General features: G+C 40.5%; 1 protein-coding gene across 1 annotated transcript; it reads right to left on the bottom strand.

Moving 5' to 3' along the window:
* Nucleotides 1-2,480: 2,480 nt before the first annotated feature.
* LOC118210879 (DAZ-associated protein 2-like) lies at nt 2,481-8,108 on the bottom strand. The gene is made up of 4 exons (XM_035387359.1): nt 7,910-8,108; nt 5,467-5,585; nt 4,866-5,114; nt 2,481-4,153 (listed from the first exon to the last, which is right to left on the bottom strand). Exons 1-4 carry the CDS (start codon nt 7,920-7,922, stop codon nt 4,025-4,027), a joined length of 510 nt encoding a protein of 169 aa, XP_035243250.1. The 5' UTR covers nt 7,923-8,108; the 3' UTR covers nt 2,481-4,024.
* Between the last annotated feature and the right edge of the window lie 1,765 nt (nt 8,109-9,873).

Raw genomic sequence — 9,873 nt, forward strand, 5'->3', positions numbered from 1 at the left:
AAAGCCAAACAAGCTCAATTGTTAAAATTAGATATAAATACTATCATAACCAAGACATTAGCACTTTTATACAGAACCAATTGAGCTACATTTCAATGCAAATTTTGACTCCCTGGCAAAAAGAAACATAAATACAAAATCTGCATCCACCACAGTGGAGCCATAGGAGAGGACCTTTCCAATTCAAGTTGGTGTCAGAGCAATGTAGGCAGCAGAAACTATGTTCTTTGTTTATGATCAGCAAAGCAGATTCAGCATATCTGGGTGGAATTCCCCATTCAACTCAAGGCCACACACACACGGATACAAGGAATTTGTGATGAGCTGTTGGCAGGCGTGGTTCCTTTTTCAGGTTCATAAATATTCTGCAGAAATCAGGATAAAGCGACATTTTATCTGCTTTTTTTATCTGTCCTGTTTTGTTGATTTACAAGCAACAGTGTGCCACAATTATGAAAGATGCGTTCTCTGTGTCTCACATCACAACATACCCACTGGCTCTTGAAATCTATTCAACATCAGGGTGGAAAGTATGATTTGGAATGTACAAATCAATATAATCCATGTAGTTCTGAAGAGTAGCGCAATTGCAAGAACTATCCACTGTGGCAATGTATCAGACATTGGGAGAAAAACTGAATTTACCCTCATGACTTCAGAATTCAGGATTCAGAATTTTGAAGAATTTCCCGCAAATGCGTTCGTGCATATAACAATTGAACGAAAGGGATCTTTAAAAAAAAAAAAACAACAAAAAGGTGTAATTTACGTTTACAAAATGTTTTTATTCTAAATTTGTAACCTTGTTTTATAAGTTTAGTATAAAAAGGTTAAGTGCATCACAACTCCAATGGAAAGATACCATGTCTACTCAACAGTCTTTACAGAGCAAACAGCAAAACTCTGCTCCTCCTTAAATCGCTGATAAAAGAAAATATATTTACAAATCCATTAAATCAAATGAGTATCTATCGAAGAAATAAAATGGAGACTCCCAGAACTATTGCTTTCGGAACATCTACCAGTCACAGACAGTTGGAATGACGTCTTCTGAGAAGCTACACATTTCGACAGGACTAAACCACAGATGAGGTCACCGTGCTTACATTCTTCGTACACGCCCAACCCCTAGAGTAAAATCTGCTTGGAGATAATCGCTTTAAAACAGTTTTTTTCTGTTTCAGTTCAAGAGGAACACACTGTCACAAAACCAGATGAGATCCAGGAAATAGTTGTCATTATATAATAGTTGCCCCTCGGTATACAAAGTGTCTGAACTATTTAAAAGAAAAAACAAACAATTGCAATGCAACTGTCCAGTAACTCATGACAAGAATGCGCACGCTCTTTTTGGGTCAGATGAATGTCCTCATTTCATGTATTTACTATAATACGCTTCACACACTGCACAAGTGATATTGTTGGGAGTCCCAGCAAAATTAATACAGCCCTTTTCCTTTCCTGCTAAAAGCCTATTTGACATCCTCATTCTCTTCAATTGTTTCACATAATTAGCATGTTGCTACATTTCTAAATGAACTTGGATGGATTTGATAGTAAAGAATAGCATTGGATTTCATGCGTTCGGTGGGGGCAAACCTTCATGGCTCACACTGTGTCGGATACCCAGTGTTAAGACTGCCCAGTTTCACCCATGTGAATAACACCACTGCTCAACACAAAGGAATTCAAATATTTTTTTTGCATAAATATATTTTTATAGCCCGTTAGCTATAAAAGTGGTCTACGTAGGGGGTAAAACTTGGGCAGTCTTGTACTCTAAGGTGCAAAAACAAACTTAAAAAAAATGTTTCAGTCATTTAAACTAGCCCCACATTAGCATTTAAAAAATGTCAAGACATTTTAATAGTAACTTTTTTGGTGACCACTGATTAGTGTGTACATGCGTGCAAGTGGAGAAAATTATTGCGCTGTATCTTAATTCAAAAGTCAAAAGTTTGAATTTTACCAATCAAATATTATCATTTTTAAATTAAGCAGAGACATGTACATGTATTGGCTTATGAATGCGGAATGAAGCAGTCTTCAGTGCTCTTCAGAATAGTGACTTGCTAATCCACAGTATCTATATGAGGTGAGGATTTTAACAATAGTTTTGATTCAGCCAGACGTTTCCATAAATACATTGTCAACATACTGCATATCGTTTGTTACTGTACAATATAATCTTTTCATGGCTTAAATATAACATTTGCAGATCTGTCGTTTCAGTTGAGAAACTGACAAGCAATATTTACCCAGATTTATTTTCAGAAATTCAATAAAAATCTTTATATTATAGTCTTTACATTCCTCAGTACTTTTTAAACAAACTATTCAGAGGCCTATAAAGGAGGCCATATTGCTTTTAAGCGTAAACCAAAAAGTATGTTACATAAAATCCTAAATATTACTATTGCTAAACAGTGATAGTTAATTCTTAGTATTTGAAAGCAGTGCTAAAAATCACAACGATAATGTTACAACTTAATTCAAAATTTTTATTGGATAAAAATGTGCAAAAAAGCATACAACATAATCAAAAAGCAATTATACTCCAAATGCACGTTTAATACATTTCTCTGCAAAAATCTATTGGCTCAGCGGAGGAGAGGGTTTGCCGGCATGACAGACTAATTTCATGAAAACGGGACTAGTTAAGCCCATTCTGTTCTTTGGTATAACCAGATCTGCGGCTATACTTCTATGTCATGTGTTGTAAACAGTTAACAAGCTTGATGTGCCACAAATAGGTTTGTATATGGAACTGAAAATGGCCCTTGTCCGCTTTTCTCCTGCTGGAATCAGATTTATTTATTTTTCTAAATAAATGTTGTGTATTAATTTTGCTTTTTGGCAATGACAGAAATGAAGAGCTGTACATCCTTTTACATTTTCGGAAGATATGCCCTAGGCGACTAAACGGAAGCTTCAACAAAAAAAGAATGTTCAGAAACTATGAGACATAACTCTCATCTGCAAGACTCTGGGTATCCGACAACATAAAAAGACGCCAACCAACCCTTCTTATCCGAGTCAGAACTCTCACCTGCACTTTAATATAATTCTGGATTTTTATTTATTTATTTTTTTAAATCATAGGTGCGCACAAAACTTTAGCACCCGATAATCTTCCTCTAAAAGGAGCCCAGAAAGGTACAGTAAACCAGAGCGGAACCGAATGATTTCGTCAAGCGTTTAACGCTTGATTTCTTTCTTGCCTACGTTTTCAATCTGCACAAAAATATCTGTACAATTCTTCCTCTGTATTTCCAGGACTGAGATGAAACCCCAAACATCTCTCTTGTTTCCGCCCCCTGGTGGTTAGTACTGTTTCTACATCTTCGCATTAAGGCCAAAGCACTATTTTGTCGGGTCCCTTGTGGAAAAGGGAAAGCTGGATTCGGCTCAGGTTCTTGCGGTGAAGAAGACTCTTCTGGTGAAGTCTGATATGAGACACCCGTCCAACAACGGGCTTTGTTCTGACGTGAGCCGGCTCTCGGCCCGCTGTTCTTCCACGCAGGGTAGTTTTAATGTTACCCTGTGACCGGAAAGATTTTGGACCCACACAGTGCAAGGAAGATGTATCAAAAAAGCTCACAGGAGGAAAAAATGTTATTAGTAACATTTCAGTGGCAATGACAAGTGCTTGTTTACTTATTTATTTTAAACTGCTTCCCAAAAATTTGGCCTTAATGCGATACTGTGGAAAAAGAGAATATATAAAACGGTCAAATTCCCCGTTGTACAGATATTTGTGGCATACCCAACGCACCACCTCAGGAGGGGAGGAGGGGGGGGTGTTGTTGCTAGGCAGCGCTCGTTTCCCTCCAGCTGAGTTGGCTTACTGTACCTTCGCACACTGGCCGCTAAAACGTTACATTCTGTTAGGCGATGTCAGTACTGCGGCGCGACGACTGACAGGCCGCAGGAGATGGGGTGGAGCCGGGGTGTCCGCAGTGGGAGGGGAGTGGAGATTCGGGGGGTGGTGGGGGGTGGGGGTTTGCCGGTGCGATGTTCGCCGTTACCAGATGGTGTACCCGCCGCTGGAGCCGCCCATGAAGAAGTTGTTCTTGCGCTGCGACATCATCACGTTGGCGCCCTGCATGGCCGCCAGCTGCGCCGCGTTGGGGAGGTGGCCGGGTGGCGGGGGCTGCAGATATGGGGAGGGGAGGAGAAACACGTCAGACCTGCGGGAACGGACACACGCTTACCGCCATCCCCGCAAAACACGCCGCTTTAGTCGGATAAGCGGGTAAGTTCAGCCTCAGGCAGTACAGGCGGGTCAGTTTTAATGTGAGGACGGAACACTGCCTGATGTGGACAGATGATTGGCTAAAGTCTGACAAATCAGATTAAGATGATACAAGATACTACAGGACAAATCAGAGTTGTGTTCTGTTGTCAGAGACGCGTGGCATTTTGTCAGCTATCCAAATACCCAAAATTTGTTATACAGATGTTCAAAAAATTGTAATTCAATGCAATGCTGTTAAAACAACTGGCGTAGTAACTAAGTATCCACTTAGCTATCTGGCTAACAAATATTACCACCAGCAGTTTGGCCTTCAAATGCTCAGTCAATTAATATGAAATGGAGCCAGCCAGTTTACCAGTGTACCTGACTGTCGGTCTCATTTAACGCCTGTCCGGCACGACTGAGACTGGCACTATGCAAAAATGGAACAGTAACAACAGGAAACATACAGGTTACACCCGCTATCTTGATGCAAGGACAATACAGGCTAGAACCATACTCCTATTACCAATAACCATACAGGCTACGAGCCTAATCCTGATATGGCTCTCATTCTGCTTGCGTAGCAGCGAGGCTTGATTGACAGCGCAAAGGAGACGCTACTCACGGGGATGCTGGCGGCGCTGCCCGGTCCAAAACGGGCTCCAGCGTCAAAGCCGCCCTCTATCAGCACCGTGGAGCCCGGGGGGTACATGGGCCCCATGGGGTAGTACGCCATGGGCACGTTGGGGCCCACCGGCCCCACCGGCACCGACTGCGGCAGGGGCATGAACATCTGCGTGCCGGGGTAGGCGGAGGACATCTGAGGCAGCTGGCCTGGAGCCTGGGGTGGGTGCATGTACCTGGGCTGGTAGATCTGCAGGGGAACAGAGACCACCCTTACAGCATTACATTACATTACAGGCATTTAGCAGACGCTCTTATCCAGAGTGACTTACATTGTATCCAATTATACACTGAAGCAATATATACTGGAGCAATGCAGGTTAAGTACCATGCTCAAGGGTTAAACGACAGTGCCCTACCGGGGAATTGACCCTCGACCTTTAGGTTACAAGACCAACTCCTTAGCCATTGTACTACAGCACAAGCGGCAGCGTCACTAAACAGGCATTTCCTCATCGACAGCTCAAACAAGCTGTCACCGATGCAAAGAAACCATGTGAAAAAATAACCGAATATCATTTGAATCAGGAATCGGGCCATACCTCAGAATAGGGAGGGGGTGCATCAGAGTAAGACGGAACTTGAGGGGACACCTGCAATTGCGGGGGGTACGCAGCCCCGGTGGCTTGCTGGGGATATGCAGCTTGCTGTGGATAGGGAGCTGGAACACAAGAGGAACAAATGACGCGGAAACCGTTGCGTGACATTGACCTGTCAATCAAAATGCGTGATCAGGAACTTTCCGTTGGAATGTGACCTCAGGAAAGAGATGACCTGGGAGGGTCAATTCTGCTATATTGTCATATTCAAATTTTTGTTAGTTACAAGTTGAAATGTTACTTCCGTGCGGTAACTATCAAAAGCGACTAAAAAACGTACAGTATTCTTGCTAGATAACATTAGCTAGCTAACCGAACCATAGCACACTATCCCTTAAAACTAAAGTAACACATACCACAGCAATTCAGCCGTCTCTTTCAAGGTAATTAATAAAACCACTCGTGTGTCCTGCTTTGATAGGATGCTTTATATATATATTTTTTCTTTCTTTTTTTCCAAATGGTGACATGTTTTGTAGAGGTTTCTGTAATGAGGACCCGTGTTTACGTGTGTATTACTATAGTATAAATTTGCTGACTTGCAGATGTTTGCAGCGCTTAAGTCTCACTGTTTGCTGCGGCTGATCCTGCGATTGTGGAAGGCGCCGATCGTAACTAGATAGATGTAGTTTTCATGAGTGTTAACCGCATCCATGGCATCCAAACCACTACTACTTCCCAAAAGCATTTGCAGTTTTGCCAATTACAGGTGTTTTCAGACGACTGCCTCCTGTTCCCAATTCTGTGTATTGCATAGCAGTAGGCCTACGTGCAGACGTGTAAAATCAAAGGGAGAAAGAGTGGGCTCAAAAAACCTCAAAGACTGTCAAACATTGACTATGGCTAGCTATTGCCTCAACGATGACAGGAGAATATGCAGAGCCAAATTAGGCCTTTGTACATTAACCCCTACAGGCACGCTGTAAGATTATGTATACTCGTAGGAATTTCGAGAACCTTGGCTTTACATCATTAGCTACACCTACTCACACGAACCATACTCGCCATCGAGGGGTAACCGTTAGGGGTGCCATTCATACTAGTCTACGAGTACAACTGAAAGTTATCCATTGTGGTGCCCTACACAAGACACAGTTCTCGTACAACACTCGACAATAATCGAGAGCTTAGACTAACGTTACAGGACTCCAAAGAAATATCTGAAATACAAACTTATCTCGGAGCATATTATTACTTAGAATGTCATTATGTATTATTTCGGCGATCTATAACTGCTACAGCTAAACTCATCTCACTTAATAAAGTTTGGGCGATAACCATTCAGTCACGTTCACGTTACAGTTTTGTTACAACATGGATTCAATGCTATATGACACAGTGTACATGCCCGCTACCTGGCAACCATTCGTTGCATTTTGATAGCACGGAGCATTGTGGCGAATATGCTCGCTCGATATCTAACGTCGAGGCAACTAATGTTGCTGTGAATTTCAATTGTGGATATTTAATATTATTAAATCTAGTAAGCCAAATTAGAATGTAATGTCAGTCACCGAGCTAGCCAAATGGATATGGTAACGTCTTGGTAGAACGCTAGGTGACAACATCTGCAATGCTAAGATGTGATAGTCTACGGCTGGACTAATATTATAATTGTTGCTAACAAGCCAACACATAAGCTGAAACAACAATCATTGTTTCTTTTCAATGACATAAGCAGTACACCTACATTAGCCGGCTAAATATCTAGTTAGCTAGTCAACACACTGGCAACAACCATTCAGGAGTCATAGTACACAAACGTCGCACAGTACGTTAGCTAGCCTAGCACACTGACCAGCTAATCATACGAAGCTAGTCTAGCCAACAAGCTAGCTAACCATTTGTGCCTTCACTACCTGGACTCATGCAAACAAGGATAGCCTGCTGCATAGACATCCATTTTGGAATACATTCAGTTAGATCTAACGTTCGCTATTTTGACCATGTTTGACCAAAACTGCGCATTTTCTGTACATCAGCTCTAACCAGTTAGTACTAACGTTAGGCGCATCAGTTAGCGAACTAACGTTAACTTCGGTTGACGCCGACAAATGTACAGAACGTGAGTCGTGTTAGCTAGCTAGCCTACGCGAAGGTAATGAGCCGTTTGACTTGGGCCTAAACGTAATGTTGACAGCTGCAACTGCCAAAAGCCTGCTTTGAACGAAACGAAGGAGCTCTACATAGCTAAACATCAAGGTTACCCACATATTTTAAGTTAACTAGCAAACAGTCAACAAACCATGACACATAGAGCAAGTGATCCCAGTTCTTAACGATACTTGATAGCTAAGCATAGTTTGTACCACGAACAAACAGAATCAGTCATTGTGAAGCGTAGCAAGCAATCACGCCAGCGAAGATGTATTCTCTGTACCCTCACCTTTGCTGTTCATTGTCCTGTAATGGTCAGTGAAAATTCACGATATTAAGGTCAGACGTTAAATGCGGGCCTTTTCTATAGCACCTGATTATCCACGGCAAAGTTTCGCGTTTGTTCGGTTTCACTTCCTTGTTTGTGCTGTTCTCTGGTAGTGTTATTGCGGGTCTTACGTCAGCGCCACTCCCTAAAGAGACGCTTCCGTACACAGTGAGCCCAACTTATGCCCAAGGCGCATAGTTTCCGTGAACTGCCTACCGCGGCGCAACCTGAAAGTCAGCCGTTATAAACGCCGGCCATCATAATATAACCTATTCACGTGCACCTGTTTTAGAGATGATGTGCCTACGTTCATTTTTACAAAATGTAGCTTTAACATGAACCGTGCATCCTGCATATGCCAAATTTACAGCATACCAACGACTGAGTAAATTGTTGTCCAGGAAATACAAAACCCTCTAGCTTCCTGCGCTAATTCTACTTTATCCACCTGAGCGAATTGGCGACATTAACCTATATCACTGTTACATGCGCACATGGATTGTACCATAGTGACAGTAACTTGATTTTTAATAGCAACTGGACCATGATTACTCATTTTTCAAACTAAAGTTTTAACAATAATTATGCAGAATATTCGGAACAAATGAAAAACTAATCTGTTATCGAGTGTGACCTGCTATGCTAATTTGTGCTGTTATTCACGACTAATTGTAATTATATATATATATATATATATCACATTTTCAAGCAATAGCACAAAGTGCTTTGCAGGCAATAAAATAGAGCTAAAATTAAGAACATCAAGACATGTTGATTGAAAGAGTCAAATTGAGCAATGATAAAAATGATGAACAGAAAATAGAACAATAAAACAAAATCAGATAATAGTGAACAAATAAACATTGCAGTAAGCAGTAAACAATTTAATGAACTTGAACTGAATTGTTAAACTTGAAGCCTGGCCAAAGCATTATGATTCAGGCAAGTGAACAAGACATTAAAACTGTCTCATCATTAAGAAAAAACACTCATTATTCCACAAAAGACAGCACAGATCTAATTTTAGCTGCGTTTTTGAGTTGGTGAAAGCATGCCCAAACAAGCCATTTAATATACTATTCAAAGTTGAGTTTTGGACTGACACACAAAGGCTTCTGGGAAAGGGGCTTGATGTTAAATTATCTGAAATAATGCCAGTCCATGCACAGGAATCATTTTAAATATGAATCTAAACATCAATCCAAGAACATATTTATATTGTGACAAAAAGATAAACCCACACCCAGTGTCTGGTTTGACAGGTTCATATTTGGTATTGGATATTATCACTTTGCAATAATCAAATAATAATTGATAACAAATGGCACAGGGGACAATGAAAACACATCTTAATTACCTTCCAGAACATTCCACTCTCAACAGCAGCGGAGAGTCTCAAAATTTTGGCCTTTATATAGATGAAGTTTTTCACCCCCATGACCTTCATAATTTGGATAATAAGGACTCAACAACTGGCAGTTTTAACTCTTGTCTTGTGTGCAGTAAAGTCAATTTTATTATTTGTTTCTTTCCTTTAATTTTTACCTTCAGATTAAACCAAAGAAAAATGTTATTTTATTTTTACATTTTTGGGTAATGTACTTTTTTTGATCATTTAAAATTTGTATAATAGATAAAAAATAAATTTGATGACAAGAATAAGAATTTATGACAAGTATTATTATTTTTATTTTTATTTATTTTTGTCAATTTTGTTATTTTGTTTTATTGACAAAAAGCAGCTTGAGGAAGAAATCACCCCTAGGAGAAGCATACAATCTTTGTCAAAATCTAAAACCTAGGTGAAAAGGCATATTTCAGAAGCCCTTTTCCAGCAGGGGTGAGTCTTGGTAACACCTGTAATCATCTTATTTCCTTTCCTTTTTGCATTATATCGAAGAACATAAAGACCAGTGAAACAAGTC

Source organism: Anguilla anguilla, chromosome 13 (genome assembly GCF_013347855.1).
Source record: "Anguilla anguilla isolate fAngAng1 chromosome 13, fAngAng1.pri, whole genome shotgun sequence".
Classification (NCBI taxonomy): domain Eukaryota; kingdom Metazoa; phylum Chordata; class Actinopteri; order Anguilliformes; family Anguillidae; genus Anguilla; species Anguilla anguilla.

Coding starts and splice junctions, on each gene's coding strand:
- LOC118210879 (XM_035387359.1), bottom strand. Junction 5,115..5,466: donor CACCCCCTCCCTATTCTGAG/GTATGGCCCGAT, acceptor GTTCCCCTGCAG/ATCTACCAGCCCAGGTACAT. Junction 4,154..4,865: donor GCAGCGCCGCCAGCATCCCC/GTGAGTAGCGTC, acceptor CCATATCTGCAG/CCCCCGCCACCCGGCCACCT.